The sequence below is a fragment of the Cervus canadensis genome, chromosome 2 (assembly GCF_019320065.1).
Source record: "Cervus canadensis isolate Bull #8, Minnesota chromosome 2, ASM1932006v1, whole genome shotgun sequence".
Lineage (NCBI taxonomy): Eukaryota > Metazoa > Chordata > Mammalia > Artiodactyla > Cervidae > Cervus > Cervus canadensis.
Genome location: NC_057387.1, coordinates 72706247 through 72723607, shown reverse-complemented (window position 1 = coordinate 72723607; position 17361 = coordinate 72706247). Strand labels below are relative to the sequence as shown.

The 17361-nt window shown below is 38.4% G+C and overlaps 2 protein-coding genes across 2 annotated transcripts in view; both read right to left on the bottom strand.

The window, feature by feature from the left end:
- RPE65 (retinoid isomerohydrolase RPE65) overlaps positions 1-17361 on the bottom strand; it is a 43103-nt gene that overhangs the window by 3946 nt on the left and 21796 nt on the right. The window contains exons 4-12 of the mRNA XM_043461005.1: positions 16237-16319; positions 14898-15048; positions 13326-13433; positions 13082-13223; positions 8619-8766; positions 7161-7242; positions 6790-6922; positions 6546-6685; positions 5866-5995 (exon numbers count right to left, since the gene is read on the bottom strand). Coding sequence (XP_043316940.1) covers positions 5866-5995; positions 6546-6685; positions 6790-6922; positions 7161-7242; positions 8619-8766; positions 13082-13223; positions 13326-13433; positions 14898-15048; positions 16237-16319 — 1117 coding nt within the window. The remainder of the gene's footprint in view (positions 1-5865; positions 5996-6545; positions 6686-6789; positions 6923-7160; positions 7243-8618; positions 8767-13081; positions 13224-13325; positions 13434-14897; positions 15049-16236; positions 16320-17361) is intronic.
- The window catches only part of DEPDC1 (DEP domain containing 1), a 53479-nt gene continuing 52353 nt past the window's right edge, over positions 16236-17361 (bottom strand). The window contains exon 13 of the mRNA XM_043461003.1: positions 16236-16319. The gene's annotated coding sequence lies outside the window, so the exon portion shown is untranslated. The remainder of the gene's footprint in view (positions 16320-17361) is intronic.

The following is a 17361-nucleotide window of genomic DNA, read 5'->3' as shown; positions in this document are numbered from 1 at the left end:
AAAAAAGAAAACAAATGAAAAAACTACTGAACCTGATGTTTTCTAAGATCTCTTGATACCGAAATTGCCCCCATGTCATTTTTCAGATCATATTATGAAAGGAATGAATAAATATCATGAGCTCTTCAAAGAACATATGCATTTAGTTTTGCATTAAATACCTGAATACATGGCTTGTACTAGACTCTATTCTAGACATTTGTGATATTTCAGAGAACAGAGTTCCTGTTGTTATGAAGTTTACATTCTAATTTGGAAAACTATAAATATAGATAAAGTGTTCAGTATATCATGAATGTGGAGAGAAAAACAGAGCAGAGTATGGGGATCAGAAGTGTGAAGGGTAAGTGATTTATAATTTTAGTAGGTAGTTAGGGTGGGCTTCATTGATAATGTGATATTTGGGATAAAACTTGTAGGAGATGAAGGAAGCAATGTAGATATCTGGGGAAGAGCATTTAAGCAGAGAGAACAAATTGCAAAGGTGTGAGGCAGGAGTATTGTCAAGGGTGCTTGAAGAGCATTAAAGAGACCAGGTTGGCTGCTCTGACTGAGCTGGGGGGAGAACACAGGAGAGGAGGGTAGAGGGGTATCATGGGGTTAGACTGGGTAGAGCCTGATGGGTCATTGTGAGGACTTGGGTTTTTCCTGTGAGCAAGAGATGAGCAGAAGAGTTTGCAAGGCTATGATTTATTTTTAAAAGAATCACTCTGGCTGTTCTGTCAAGATCCCTTTAAGAATAGGTGATATGTAGGTGTGAAATCAGGGGAATCAGTCTGTCTTATAGTAGTCTAGTCAAAAGAAGACAATGGTTCAGACTGGGCTAGTAGCATTGAAGTTAGTGAGGAATGGAAGGCAGAGCAGAGGATTTCCTGATGGGTAAGATACTGGATAGGGAACAGGCATGAAATTACGTGAGAAGTCAAGGATGGCTCCAAGGTTTTGGGCCCAAATAGTTAAAAGTTGGAGTTGTCACAATAAAGATGGGGATTACTGAAGGTGGGATAAATTTTTTGGTAGGGGAAGAGGAGAAGTTTGAGTTTTGTCTTATTAAACTTGAGATGTTTACTGAACATCAAAATAAAGACTTAGCATTGGCAACAGCATACAAGAATCTTGAGTTAAAAGGAAAGTTAGAAGTGGAAGTGTAGGCTGCTTTAAGGCATGAGTCTTTACAAAGGAGTTAAGGCACAAATAGAAGCAGGACAAAGGGCTGAGTCCTGGTGCCCTCAAACATTAAAGGAAATACAGGAAAGAAGGGATAAATGAAGGGGCAAGAAGAGTCAAGAGAAGGATTTTATAAGAAGGCAAAATAACAGCATGATATGCATGAATTAATGAAAACAGGAGGAGAGTGAGATATATGACAGAGTGGGAGAGTTGTAGAATAATGTCCTGGAGTGGGTGAGGAAGGATGGGAAAGACTAGTTCTGAATAAGACGATGGATAATTCAGTCTGAGTACAGATGCTGGTGGGTGGGTAGATGTGGTGGCAGGAGTCTACATTCTTTTCTGATTTCTTTCATTTGTTTCAGTAAAAGAGGAAACAGAGACATTAGTTGAATATGAGTGTGGAGGTGGGATGTGTTAGAAGTTTGAAAGAGGAGGGTGTGAAATACTTAACTAGGAAAATGAAGTTGGGAAATGTTGCAGTAAGGTTTGTGGTCATATATTTAAAAAATGGGCCAATGAACACAATTGTGTATTTTTAGCATTTAATTTGAGCCTTAGATGTACAAGCATGGAGTGGGTAGAGACTTGAATGTAACTAGGATTTGTGACTTTGACAAATAAATTCTATAAAGTAAAAAAGTGGCAAGAGAAATGAGGATCTACTCAAGGGGGTGATTACAATGATCATGAAATTTTAATCAAATAAGGAGGGAAGATAAGTCTTCAGGGGAGTGAGAGATGGTGAGCAGGTTCAATAGACTGGAGGTTCTGGTGGGAATTGTAATAGGGTTGGTAATCTTGAAAGGAAAGTCAGAATGTGTCCTGTATGAACCAAGGTTATGATACACGCACAGTCAAAGGTAACAGCAAGGTCAATTGTATGACTTAGGAAGTGAGTGGCTGAGTCAGAATGGAAGACAGGATCAGTGGAAGATGTCAAGGAATTAGGCCAGGTTGTTGGAAGAATCATCTATGATGTGTATACTGAAATCACTGAGAGTCGGAAGTAGATCAGGGGAGTGTGACACTGAGCCAGAAGAAGAGGGAGTGATGATTAGTACGTGAAAACAATAATGAGGGGTTGTATATATAAATGTACACATACCACTTGAGTATATAATTAGTTGAAGTGAGATTTGAAATTGAAAGATTTTAAGGTTGGGCAGAAGGAACAATGGTTTGGAAGCAGCAAAGTGGAACAAGTGTTCCAACCCCAGGCCCAGTGGTACAAGGGCTGGAGGAGAAACTGCTACCACTGGAAACTGCTGCTGGAGACCAGTGTCCTAGAGAGTGTCAGATTTTTTGGTAAAAGAGATAAGATGGAAGGAACCTTCTGAGCAGAGGATAGATGGAGTTTTTCTGGTGATGTACAATGAACTAAAAGGAAATAGTGAAGGATTTTCATAATTGGGAAGAGATAGGAGGTGAGGAATGGCTCTTTTAAGATTCCATGAAGTGTGACCTCAAGGCTCTTCGTGGTGATGTTGGGAAGCAGAGAGCAGCATGTATGTATAGATACATATTGATATATGACTACCTAAAGGTGGCAAAATAAAGAAAATTATATATATGTCTCTCTCTCTCTCTCTCCAAACAGAAGACCTGGAAATAACAATTGATCCAACATAGTGAGTCCTTATGATTTGTAGCATTGTATGAATTAAGAAAAAAATATTAGTTCAAATGTTGATGTTTAACACATTACTTATGGGACTGTAACTAACGATTTTACTCTGTTGTATCTTATTTTTTCTATTATTAAATTCAGGCTTTTTAATGCAAGAGATCTGTAACATCATCTTTGCTTTCCAAACCAGCACCTCTCTCCCTCTCACTATTTTTTTTTTAAAACAGATGTGTTTATCCTCTGATACAGCAAACTCACTTCTGAGAGTCTATCCTATTGCTATATCTGCATATACATAAAAGAACATACATACAAAGTTATTCCTTGTGACATTATCTGTAACAGTCAAAGAATGGAAATGACTCTGTCGCTCAGCAGTGAGGGACTGCAGCATATTGGTAAAAAAGAACACTGTGTGGTTGAAGAAAGTAAGATCTTCAATATATATTTTAAAATGAAAATAAGCAAGGAACAAAAATGTGGATACAGAAAGTTACTTTTTGTGTAAAAAGTGGGAATAATAATTCTATATGTTGGTATTTTTTAATATTTGCATAAACAAGCAAATGCAAAGGGAAGACATTAAAAGTTACACGTAAAAGTGAAGAGGAATGGTATGGAATGGATGTAGATAGAGGTTGGAGCGACACTTTCAGTGCAAACCTTTTTAGATCATTTTCATTTTCTGACCACTTAAATGCAGTCTATTCAAAAATAAGAAAGATATATTTAAAAATATCACCATTATTTCAATCGCTAAACCTGAAGCTTTAGTCGTCTTATACTCTTTCCCTTCCTTAGGCCTTCCTTCAATTTGTTTATCTCTTCTTTCCCTAATTTATGATCTAGTTTTCTCTTCATTACCAAACTTTAAAAGTACTGGCTATAGTAATTGATACCACATTGTCACTGTGGCTTGAAACCTGATTTCTGCCTCTCTCTGTATTCTACTGGAGGTCACTGAATCTGGTTTTTGGCTCCTTTTTCAGCTTCATTATTTTTAGCTTGCCTATACGTAGCAGTGGACACCAATGAAACCTTCTCTTGCCTTGTCAATGTGGCATTTTCCTCTCTTAGTTGTAACTAGGACCCTTTAGTGAATTTTTTTTCTTTCTTTTTCTGACTCCTCTTTTTCTACCACTTTCTGCACATGGGTGTTTCCCCAACTTATGTGCTTGGCTATCTTTTATTTCAACATTTTCTGGCTGTTAAGTTCCTCATTTTTTAAAATCAACAAATTGGTAAGTTTCTTTTAGAATGCTTATTCTGAAGTATGAACTTTTGCTGCCAGCAATGTCTATCCTCATATATTTGATCATCATTTCAATGCCAATAACTATTAGCTCTCTTCTTCTAACCCTGCTTTGTGTCACAAGGACCTGCACTTCCACATGAAAGTCTACCTGATATCTTCATGCAGATGTTCTTGATGCTGATCTTGTAATTCTCATCAACAACAATAAGATCAGCATCAAGAACATCTGCATGAAGATATCTGGTAGGCTTGCATGTGGAAGTGCGGGTCCTTGTGACACAATGCAGGGTTAGAAGAAGACAGCTAATAGTTATTGGCATTGAAATGATGATCAAATATATGAGGATAGACATTGCTAGCAAGAGAAGTTCATACTTCTTTGTTGTTGATGAGAATTATAATGAATATTATTTAACAGTTTATGTGGGGGACTATATTCAGAGATTGATATATATCACCTCATTTATTGATCATAAAAATCCTGTATGGTGGATATAGGTAAAGAAAATGAAATGAAAGTGTTAGTTACTCAGTTGTGTACAACTCTTTTGAGACCTCATGAACTGTAGCCTGTGGGGCTCCTCTGTCCATGGGATTCTCCAGGCAAGAATAATGGAGTGGGTAGCCATTTCCTTCTCCAGGGGATTTTCCCAATCCAGGGATTGAACCTGGGTCTCCTGCATTGCAGGCAGATGCTTTTACTGTCTGAGCCACCAGGAAAGCCCAGATAAAGAAAAGGGGATGTGAAAAGGTTAAATGTCTTGCCCCAAATGACACAGGAGAAAGCTGGAAGCCCTGGTCAACCTGGGTTTGTCTTCAGCCCTTTCACTCATTATTACCCTTTCCTCCTAGTTCTACAGTTCATGTCTATCTCCAAATCTGCTCTGCCTATTGCATTTCCTATTTCCAAAGGTATGAACATTCTAGACACATAGGGTTTCCCATGTCTAAGACTTAATTCATTCTGCCATCCAATCAAATGTAGGATCCTTTTAATTCTATCTGTAGGAACGCTCACTTTTGTCTTTCTGTTGCTACTACCACTACATTTTTCTGGCACCTGAGTAATTTAAATTGTCTCCAATCTCAGGTATCTTTCTCCTTCCAATACTACTTACACATGACACAGCCTTATTTTAGAAAATCAAAACAGCAAATGACCTAGTTATTATTTAGTCCAATTTATTTAGGTTTCAGAGCGAGCAACTGAACTTTGGGGTAACTTGCTCATTAAGAGACTTGCTCAGGGAAGTCGGACATTTAGCAGGAGAGACAACTAGAAGAGTCAGTACACTTGATACCCAGTCCACCCACTCTGAGTGTGGCTTTCTTCTATTCAAAATCCTTAATTCCCCACCACCTGTCAAATAAAATGCAAACCTTTTAGCCTAGCCTAAAAGCCTTCAAAGATTACCAACCTATTGTTTTTTAAGTTATTTTTGCCCACTTATCCCACTGTTTTTATTTGTTTATGTTCTAACCAGTTGGATTGCAATCAGGTTTTTTTTGTTTGTTTGTTTTTTTGTTTTTTTTTTTTAGCAATCAGTTTTAAAAAGATTTTGCAAAAAAAAAGAAAAACAGGTTGAGAGTGAAAACTGGTTTTCACTTTGACTCTGTCACAACTGGATTTTGCTAAGTCATGAGCTTCAGTTTCATTTATAAAATGAGGGGAATTGAATTTGCTAATTTTTAAAGTCCCTTCCAGTTCAGAAATTTTGAGCTTTTATGTATAAACACACAACAGGAGAAAAAATCCTGAGAAAGATGAAACATTCTCGTTATATCTAAAATCTATGTAGAGGGTGGTTACCTTGTCAATATTCAAAGGAAGTACATATCTCCTAACTTCAGGCTGAGGAGCCTTTCTGGCATTTTTTTTCACCTCTTCCCAGTTCTCACGTAAATTGGCTAAATATAGATAATTATAAACAAATTCAAATCTGCAAAAATAAGAAATCAAACATGAGGACAGACAATTACAAATAATTTTAGAGACATGATGCATGTCTTTTAAAAGCACAAGTGCTTGTCTCTTCTTTAGTCTCCAATCTAGAAACTCCTAAAGACTCAGGTATACTGGAGCCACTTCTCCTGCCCACTCTGGGTAGAGAAAAGAGTCCTGCTTCATGGGTATGTTTAAATAACAGCAGCCTTTGAAACTTTCTGCTCTGTTTCTCTATCACCATTCTGTCTGTGTCTCTAGGGGCTACTGTCTTTTTTAGTGACTTGCTGTTCTGAAGAAAGCATGTCTGTCTTTTTTTAAAAAAATCAAACCCAGAGTAGATGCAGTTTAAGGCTCCTCAAAGGATCTTGTTAAATTTGAGGGAAATTAAGTTTAAGTTCATTCATCAAGTCATAGAATCTTTTATTTTCAGGTCTGTTTCGTGGACCTGACCAGTTTTCAATCATTACCCATGGTTTGGGTAAAAAACCCTGATTTCCAGGAGCAACTGGAGAGGTAACATTTACCCATTCAATGTGCTCTCTTACCCTTTCCAGCAACAGAGATCCACAATCAGAAACTCATGGTCTTCATAGGTATTGATGTGATGAAAGAGGTTAAAAGGAGAGGTCCTGTATTTGTTATTGATGTACTTTTTTCTTTTTTTGTCAGCAATATGAAGCCAAACCTAAAAGTGAGAATATTTTGATGCATTTAAAAAGAAAAAAAGTATGCATTATGAAACACATATTCTTTGGACTCATCAACCTGACAAATAAATGTAAGACTTACCCCCATGGTTTCATTGGACTCAAAACAATCCATGTAGTTGGCTCCCCAGAGACTCCATGAAGAAAGAAACTTGAACAGATTAATTTTTACTGGTGTCTCCACAAAAACAATATAGTTGGGAGTCAAACCAAAACTGTTCAGAAACAGAAATAAACTTGTGAGTGGGAAGGGTTGATGCTCAAACCACAAAGAAATATGTACACATGAGGTATGCTCAGTTATATGAATCAACAGTGCCTACATGAAATTAATTACATTTAAATTTAGGTTTCTGCAAGAAAATGTCATGATCAGGACTGGTATCAAAGGTAGGCAAAGCAGATCTTTAAACTTGAGTTTTCCTGAAGATTCATAGCAGGCCTTCGAGTTACCTATGGACGTAAGATGGCTTGAATCGGTCACTGCAGGGGAATTGTACAACGATCTCTGACTTGCTTATTGGATCTTCCTTGTCTGAAATAAAGTGGTTTTAAAAGGCTGTGGAACAGCCTCTTTTTTTAAATACAAAGCATTTAGAACAGCTTATGCGAGCAAAGAAATACATTTTCAGATCTTGATTTTTTAAAGAGTTTATTTCCATCTTCTTGGTCACTGGCATTTCTGAGGGAAATTTCATGTGGAGCTGCAATCACCCAGGAAAATCCAAATAGCAGCAGATCTGGAAAGTGCGCTCAAACAGTGTGTGGTAGATAGAGTATAGTGGAGTCACATCTTACTAACTGGAGGTAGGTTCTAAGTCAAGGGGGTAAGGCAAAACTTTAGTATGGTCAAAGTGACTTTTACAATCTCTTAAATTAGCTGTAAAGTTGTAGAATATGTGGTTTTGTTGTCTGTGGGTGCTAAGTCCCTTCAGTCATGTCCAATTCTGTGTGGCCCTATGGACTGTAGCCCATAAGGCTCCTCTGTCCATGGAATTATCCAGGCAAGAATACTGGAGTGGGTTGCCAGACTCAGGGATCGAACCCCCCGTCTCTTAAGTCTCCTGCGTTAGCATATACCACTAGTACCACCTGGGAAACCCTTTTTGTGTCAATAGCCCTGTACAATAATTCTTAAGCACATTAAAGTTTATTTGCTACTAAGGCAGTGTCTTTAAACCTTAGTGTACACCGGAAATACATAAAGAGCTTCTGAAAATACTGATCATAGGCCCACCCTCAGAGTTACTCATTCAGTCTACCTCAGGAGGGGCTTGAGATTTGTATTTCTAACAGGTTTCCAGGTGATGCTGCTGGTCCAGGATCTAAACTTCACAAATTATACTAAGCAAAAACTAAATAAAAATCCATGCATACTCAAATAATTCTATTAACAAGATCAATATCAAATTTCTGACAATGAATGGAGGATGAATGTAGAATTCTAAAGAGTACACTCTTCTGTTTTAGCATTCTTTCTGTATAGTCTATATATGAATTAAAAGGTTTTATTTGTAGTTTTGGGAATTAAATACATATAAAATACTAAGTACACTTTCATATACATAGACATAGGTTTGTTTAAAATCTTAATTTTGTCTGGCACATGGATAAGTGCTCAATAACTATTTGTTTGATTTGAATCTAAATTCTATATGATCAAAGTCACATATACACTACATCTTTGAAACACTGTAGAACAGAACATGGCCACATGTTTTTTATATTTTCAATTTGTCATTTCCTACTGTGGTGCTCTTGGGTATTTGTCCCCTGGTAGGGTGAGGATGAGGATAGTTTTCTGAAAATCTGAAAGTAATTTAACAGTCCATATAGTGGAATCCTGTATTTCCAGTAATTTTCTCACATTATAGATACTTGTTTTAAGAAGAGTCAAAGTGGTAAACTGACCTGCTTGTAGTGGTGGGATCTTTACAATATTGTAGGCAATTGAAAAATTTTTCCCAAAGCAATTACCAATGTTGTAAACAGTCCCGTCATTTTCAATGTGGGGGTGAGCAGTGGCTCCATTGACTGAGACATAGTTGCAAAGGTCAACCTATGGAAGGAAAAGAGATGTCACCCATGTTAAGAGAAAGACTGTATTCCATCTTTGGTCCCTCAGTCTGACCTCACCTCTACCATCACCTTCAGCCTAAGTGCGCCTTCACCCTAAGTGCACATTCTCTTTCCTTCCATCTCTCTGGGTCCTACTTTCTTTCAAACCTGTGGAAGTTCCAACTTTAGTGCAGAGCTCTTCCCTGACCCCCACACTGACCCTTCATGCCTTTGAAATCTTTAAGTTCTCTCTGATTGTGCTCTTCTGTTGATGTAGACCATGAATTGCTCTGGTTGGTTATTTTCCTTTTGTATATACAAGCTGTCCTCAAACAGTGATGAATTTTAATCCTGAAACTTCTTTACATTTTCCTTATTGAATTACATTGAACTGCATGCTGATAGCTATTCATTTTCATTTTATAAAAATACAAATTTTGTATGATACAACCTAAATACCAAATCCAGTGTCTTACATGTAGATGAATTGAAAGAAAACTCAGAATTCTAGTATAGAAAGTCTTAACCTGAACAGACTTCAGGGGAACCATGAATTCCTGGAATTAATGGAAACTTCTGAAAACAGGATTCAGTACTTCAATTGAATTTGATTCTCATAAAAAATTAAAAACCATAAATCTATCACAAACCTCAGTTTACATAAGGAGAACTTGAGGAGTCAGAGAGGTCAAGTGACTTGTCAAAAGATGCAGAGCACTAGAATTTCTGCTTGGGACCTGCTCAGTAAAGATTTATTGAATAAATAATCCATGATTATACATTTGTCTAACCAAAGTTCTTTCTATTTGATTAAGATAATATGTTTTAAAGCTTAGGGAGTTTTTAGTATTCTCATTTAAATATTAGGCAAGACATTCATTCATTCAGTCATTTGTGAAGTACTCATTGGGCTTCTATTATATGCCAGATGCTTTGTCAGTGTCTAGGAAAACAGAGATGGTCCTTGCTTTCAAAAATTTCAGTATTGATTTGCAGTATCCAATACTGTAGCCACATGTAGCAATTTAAATGTAAGTTAATCATAATTAGATAGAACTTCAAATTCAGTTCCTCAGTCACATTAGCCACATCCATGTGCTCAATACTTGGACAATACAGATATAGAAATGTAGAAAGTTCCATTGACAGCACCGTACTAGACAATTGATTGGCTCAAGACTGAGAAAGGAGTACAGCAGGGCTGTCTGCTGTCCCCTATATGCTGAGCATATCATGAGAAATCCCAGGCTGATAAGTTACAAGCCGAATTAAGATAGGTGGGAGAAACATCAACAACCTCAGATATGCAGATGATACCACTATAGTGGTGGAAAGCAAAGAGGGACTAAAAAGCCTGTGGAGGAGGGTGAAGGAGGAGAGTGAAAGAGCCAACTTAAGGCTAAATATTAAAAAAACTAAGATGGCATCTGGCCCCATTACTGCATGGCAAATAGAAGGGGAAAATGTGGAAGTGGTGATGGGTTTCCTCTTCTTTGGCTCCAAAATCACTGCAGACCGTGACTACAGCCATGAAATCAGAAGACAATTGCTTCATGGCAGGAAAGCGATGATGGACCTAGACTGTGTGTTGAAAAGCAGAAATGTGATTCTGCTGACAAATGTCCGTATAGTCAAAGCTATGGTCTTCCAGTGGTCACATATGGTTGTGAGAGCTGGACCATAAAGAGGGCAGAATGCCAAAGAATTGATGCCGTCAAACTCTGGTGCTGGAGAAGACTCTTGAAAGTCCCCTGGACATCAAGGAGATCAAACCAGTCAATCTTAAGGGAGATCAACCCTGAATACTCTCTGGAAGGACTGATGCTGAAGCTGAAGCTCCAGTATTTTGCTCATCTGACATGAACAGACGATTCATTGGACAAGTCCCTGATGCTGGGAAAGATTGAGGGCAGAAGAAGGGGGTGTCAGAGGATGAGATGGCTGGACAGCATCATTGATGCAATGAACATGAACTTGGGCAAGCTCCAGGAGATGATGATTACAGGGAGGTCTGGCATGCTGCAGTCCATGGGGTCGTAAAGAGTCAGACACGACTGGGTGACTGAACAACACTAGAACAATAAGTTGGAATAAGTGTAGTAAGTGCAAAACCATATCTGTAAAGAAAAGCCATTTAACCCAAACTGGGAGATTAGGCAGGGCTTCCCAAGGGTGATGACTCCAACTCATGTTGAAAGATGAGTAAAAGTCAGTCAGATGCAGAAGGATAACAATGTGTTCTAGGAAGCAGGAACCTTACTGTAAAGGCAGTTGTAAATAGAGTTGTAAATAGTGAACGCTGCTTGGGGAATTCTATAGTCATTCAGTATGGCTGTGGTGAAGAGCACACAGGGAGAAGGAGAAATAAAGATGGGCCAGCCACAAAGGTCTGTGTTTTAACTTTATCTTGGAAACTGTGGGTGCACTAGATGGAATAGCACATTTATATTTGCATTTTAGAAAAAAAAATTGCTTCAACTGAATTAAGGAAGCTGTATTTAAGGGAATCAGTCTGGAGGCAAAGGTACTTGTTAGCAGGCTATTTCAGTTAAGGTAAACAAATAAACAAACAAAAAACCCTCACATTTTTAAAACTACATTTTTATATGAAGTTAGGATATAGAGATGCTCACAATGAAACCTGACTCCTAATAAAGTCTATTTTGGAGCCATACCATGAACTTCACACGTCCAGTTAAATTACCATGGCAATCTGATACACTGTCAAAGTCAAGTGAGTAGTTTAGAAACTTAGTTTCAGAACTTCTGTAACCGATCTACACACACACTCATATGTGGTTACAAACATACATCCAAACCAAGAAAAAGCTGTTGAGAATATGTCAAACCTTAGTAAACAGTCTGGGGGATTATAAATCGGCCTCTAGTATTGAGACCCAGTGTTGCGACGACTTTCCTTTCTATTCCTATTACACTAAGTTTCTCCTTCTGGTCTTCAGTTTCACTAACTGGTCTCCTAGTTCTTTTGCCCTCCCATACAGCTTACACATAGTTTCCAGATTAAATAACCTAAAGCTTTGCTTATACCACTTCTCTGAACAAAAACTTTCAGTAGTTTACCATCAACCAAACAACTTATTCCAAATTTCTGTCCATTATTCAAACTTCTAGTTTCACTCTACCTTTGACACTGCATGCTCTGATCACTAGTTTGCACCTAGGAGTGCTATTGTCCCCTAGTGGGGAAGTTGGAAATGTTGGGGAGCATTTGGGGTTTGTGCAATGATTGAAGACATATCTGGTGTTTAGTGGGTGAGACCAGGGATGTCAAACCTCTGCAATAGGTGAGACAGTCCCCATAGTGATGAAGTGCTACCTGCCCAATGTCAATGCCACCTCCATTGAGAAATACTGCAATTCTAGCCAAAAAAAATTATTCTTTATCCTCCAGTTTCCCACCTCTATTCATTTGGTCATGGTACTTCTTGTATCTGAAATGTTCTTTCCCCAAATTCAATGAAGTTTTGCCTTCCCTCTAATTTCACACTCAAATGCAATACTTTAAAATTTTCCTTGATCTGCTCCACTTCACACCCCTCAACACTGCTAGAAGTAATCTTTATATGCACTTCCATAGAAGGTTTCCTTCTCTGAAAGGACTTACTATATTCTGTGTTCTATTATAGTTAAGTAATATATTTAATTGATTTCTCCACCTATATGTTAAGTGTTCTGAAGGCAAGAATGATGCCTTGAAAACAGCTGCAACTTAATAAACAATGGTTGGAAATGTAGATCTGTCTTACTGAATGCTGCACTGAGACTGCCTCATATCTCAGCAAAATTTATCACTTTCTAGTATTGCTCATGTGTTTCTTTATGCTTTTTCATGTAAGGTATGGCTTTATTTCAAACAAGAAGGTCTATAAGAAGGGGTAAAATTGGTGCAGCACACTTTCTTAGAACCATGAACTTAATCTTTTCAATATTAAATGTGCCAGGTCCATGCTAGCCTATAAAAGCCACGAAGAGCAGGGACCATGTTGTCTTACTCATTGGTGTATCTTTTGCATCTAGCATACATTCTGGTACATGGAAGGGACTTAATACTTGTGTCACAAATAAATATGTTAGGCATTTTATATAGTTTTCCTCTAATTCACACAATAAATGTTTAAAATTTCACAGATGAGAAGTTTGCCTTATGTCACATAGCTAGTAGTTGATGACAAAGCAGTGATTTGAAACTTAATGTATCTGGCTCTCATATTCTTCAAACAAAATGTTCAGTGGACTTAATTCTAAGGTGCAAATTCTAAATTCCTAAGCGATATCTTCTGAGCACTGTGTCCTACCTGCTTAATTGTTTCCAAGGTCTCAGGATTAATCTTTGTAATGAAGTTGGTCTCTGTGCAGGCGTAGTAATCTTCCCCCACTGGGTATATATTAACAAGGGCATTGTCAGTAACCTCCACTCCTCGAAAGTAAGAAAAAAACCTGTAGAAGCAAATGGATTTTTAGTCCAGTAACTTTCAAGTCATGAGAGAAAAAGGGCTAATGTAAAATGTCTTTAATAACATGCAGTTGGGTTTTAGAAACCTGGAAAATATATTCTTGCAGGGATCTGGGAAAGCACAGGTGCCAAATTCTGTTATGACGATCCTTTTCTCAGTCATTGCCCGTACGTAAGCATCAGTGCGGATGAACCTGAAGGACATTGAGACATGGGAAAGGTTACAGAGAAGGGGAATTAGTGTAGTCCCTGGGGAGCACAGAAGGTCATTCCATGTGCTGTTATCAAGGATCATAAATTCACAACATGAAGAATGAAGAGTCAGGTCACTTTCTTGGGGTGACTGAAGGAGAAAGAGACAATGTGCCATGAGCTTCAATTATAAACTTCACAGTGACAGATGAGGAAATCAAGGCTCAGAGAAGTTAATGATCGGCATATATGGCCTGAGCCGGAAAATATTACTTTTCCATATCCCACCATGCAGCCCTATGGATAGTTCAAATTGGGCCTCTGACTTCCTGTAGCTTATGACTCATCATCCTACACTGAGTGGGGAGGCATAGAACATGGTGTGCTGAATTAGATTTCCTTCAATCTTCCTCATATTCCTCTAGTGTTTTTCTTTAAAATTTTATTTTGCTACTTTTAAAAGTAGATATTCTTGAATCCAATCTCTTACACAGGCAGACCTCCTCAACCATATCCCAGACGAGACAGCATACGTTGCCTAGGGTTTCTCATGTGGAGAGCCAATTAAAATTTGATTTTGTACTTTTGTGAAGAGGAAAAAGTACCAAGGTCTTTAGAAGGCATATAAAGGCTTTCTCTGACCTCCAAAATAAGCTTTCACAGCTAAATTTTTGCTTGACCTGATCTGTTTCTTTTCTAAAACAGTCCAAGTTATCCCAACTACTTCAAGACTCCATTTATTCTTGCTTTTGATGTCTCTTCAGAATGCCTGAAATCTGTGGTGATCAACAAAGCCACTAATAGGCCTGAATATTAAAGCATAAAACAAAGTATTTATTGTGGTGCTAATGAGTCTTTGTAATGAAGCTGGAATGATGGTTTAGGGCCTCAAGCCTTTTAGCAACCATCTCCTGTTTTTAGAAAACTTATTCCTGGTATCATTATGACATATTTGGTCCTTGCCTGCTTTGTGACACCCCCTCCCTCCTTTCCATTGGCCTTTCTGATTATAAAAAAGGAAAGAAATCAAGCAATCCATGGTCTAATTATAATAAAATGACTATTATTATTATTAAATGCTTCTGATGGACTAAGCACTGTGTTCTCATTTTATCCTTATAATAAACTCTGAAGTAAATTCTTTTACTTCTCCCATTTTTATAGATGACAAAACAAAGAAGTAGAAGTTAACAATTTGCCAAAGGGCACCGACCTAGGCAAATGGTATCTAGGACATACAGGATTTGAGGCCAGGCATGTCAGACCCCAAAGCCCTAGTTCTTTGCTGTTTCTTTATCCTGTCCTATAGTTCCCAGGTGTCCATGCAGACTCATGGCCCAGGAGGATTCTGAGTGGAGGTGAGTATAAGGTCTCCTCTTGGGTTCAGGAAGCTAAAAAGCACATGCAAGGAGGAGCTGAGCCAGGCCCCAACCCTAGGAAGGGGAGTGGAACCTAGTCTTCTTTACCTTCTGTGGTATGTGACATGTCCTTCTTTAAAGTCAAACTTGTGCAGGAGGGCTTGCCCATCAAACAGGTGATAAAATGGTTCAGATCCAACTTCAAAGAGTCCTGGCCCACATCGAAGAAGACTGCCGGTCAGCCAGAGGGGGATCCTGCCTGTGAAGAAAGCGAGACACAGAATCTTGTTTCTTATACCTGCTCTTCTCATCCCTGGTAAGGAGCAGTGATTATATAAGCCATCTGGATGGGCAGCCTTTTACTTCTGAAGCTGGCAGTGATTTCCATTCCCAGCTCTCACGTGGGGTAGCTCTCAGGAAATGTCTGCTGGCTGACTCTCCTTTTTCTAGGGGACCAAGGGGTGGGAAATGTGGCAGCATCTCTGAGTTTAAACAAAAGGTTGGAAGGAGACTGGGAAGAACACCTGGAATGGAATGGGATTCTCCATCTAACAGATTTTCCCAGCTACCAATACATTTGCCTTTTTACCATCTTACTTTTAAGAAAAAAAATCAAATTTCTTGATACAAGAGGGATGGATTAGAAGTAGAGATCGAGATACTAAAAAAAGATGTGTCAATAGAACAAACCATTTCAGTGAAACAACAGGATACTGGATTTTTAAAATACAGAGCTAAATTCCTTTGAGAATATGGGCTACTGTCCAGATAAAGGTCACCTTGCTGTAGCAGAAAGTACACAGGGCTGTCAGAGACCTGAATTCTGGTTCAGGATTTGCTGTGTGCTATCTCTGGGCCTTAGTGTCCTTCTCTGCAAAGTGAGGGACACACTTAAAGGTTTTAAGGCCATTCAGTCTAAACAGGTTGTGCCCTTTGGTCCTTTGAAAGTACAGCATATGGCAGTATTTGTTTAATCCTTATCAACTCTCCAACCCAAAATGTATTATTTCATACAGTCCACTTTATAAAGATTTATATTTCTGATAAAAATTTGAAAAGAAGACATGGCTCACCTAAAAGACACAGCATTAATTTGATTGCTAGCATCTAGACTGTTAACATCAGAATCTAGTTGAGAAAGAGTATTGGGTTCATCTCTACCATTTTCCAGAAGAGGCAATTGGGAGGAAAGAGACAGTTTAAAGATGAACAAAGGTATAGTCCCAGTAATTAAGGAATTCTAGCTGGGTAGCATTTTTTAAATATATATTTTAGAAAAGTAAAGAAAAGAGGAAATGGGTTCTTGGTATAAAAAGCCCAAATCTCCAGATTCCTCTCTTTGTAGCCCACAAGGGAACCTGTGTTGAGAGATGCCAATGAATAAGGAGACAGCGAAGAGAGATCTCGACAAAAAAGAGAAGATAGCTTCAAAAAAGCTGAGACCAACCTGTAACATGGGCTGTGAGCGGCGAGGATAGCTCCTCCACAGTTTCAAACAGTTTCTTGTAACCACCAGCTGGATGTTCAACTCTGAAATGGTGGAATAATGAGGAAGAAGTTCATGTGGAATCTCAGAGAGTCCATGGAGACAGAGGCAGAGCTCCAGGAGAAAAGATGTCCTCTACTCAATGCTGGTGTGTACTGCCAGTCTAGCCGGGGCTGGGAGTACAGTGTTTTGGGAGGAGATATGGTGGTGGTGGTAGAAACTGGGGAAGGGTGGCAGAAATGTATCACATTGGCAAGGGGGCCCAGGTTGGTGTTTCTCCTTTGATGACAAGGAAAATTACCTCCCTTTTAATATTACAGTGGACTTGCCTTCTGCAGTTGTCCCATATTTCTGAGGACAAGTCAACAAATCCCATTATTATTGTCACTTCTCTTCCTGATCAAGTCTTTCCCACAGAATTATCCTACTGTGTCCATACCCTCAGCTTACTGTGTCATTCATTCTCTTGACTCCCAGACAGTCTCATTCCTCTCCCTCTTATGAAGTGGGAGACCACAGGTTTTGGGATCAATACCTCATCCTTTGCTATTCATGCATATTATACCATCATCTCTTCCCACTGTCTTATTTCGTCACCAATCTCTAAGAGCTTCAGTACATTTTAAAAGTAGTCAGACAAGAATATTTAGGTCATATGTACATATATGTATATATTTTAATGTTCTTCCTTCTCACTTTGGCTCATTTTATAACTTCTTAGAGTGACAGCTCTGACAAGACTGCCTAATTATGAGAGTTATCTTTTATTAAGCATTTACTATGTGCCACATACAATCAAAAGGAATTTATATGCTCTTCATTCATTTAAATCTCACAGCTCCACAATGAGGTAAGTACTACTTATCCTACATGTGGAAAAGCTGAGACTTTAAAAAGTAACTTGCCTAAGATAACACAGTTAGGAAATGACTGGACAAGAAGTGGAACCCAGGTCTGGCTCTTTGAATCTTCATGCTCACTACTGCTTCCAAGGCCCATTCCAAGCCATAAAATCCCACTGTAATTTAGACCTGACTTCTAGATATTTGCTTCAATATGCATATAGGAAGAAACAAACTCTCCCAC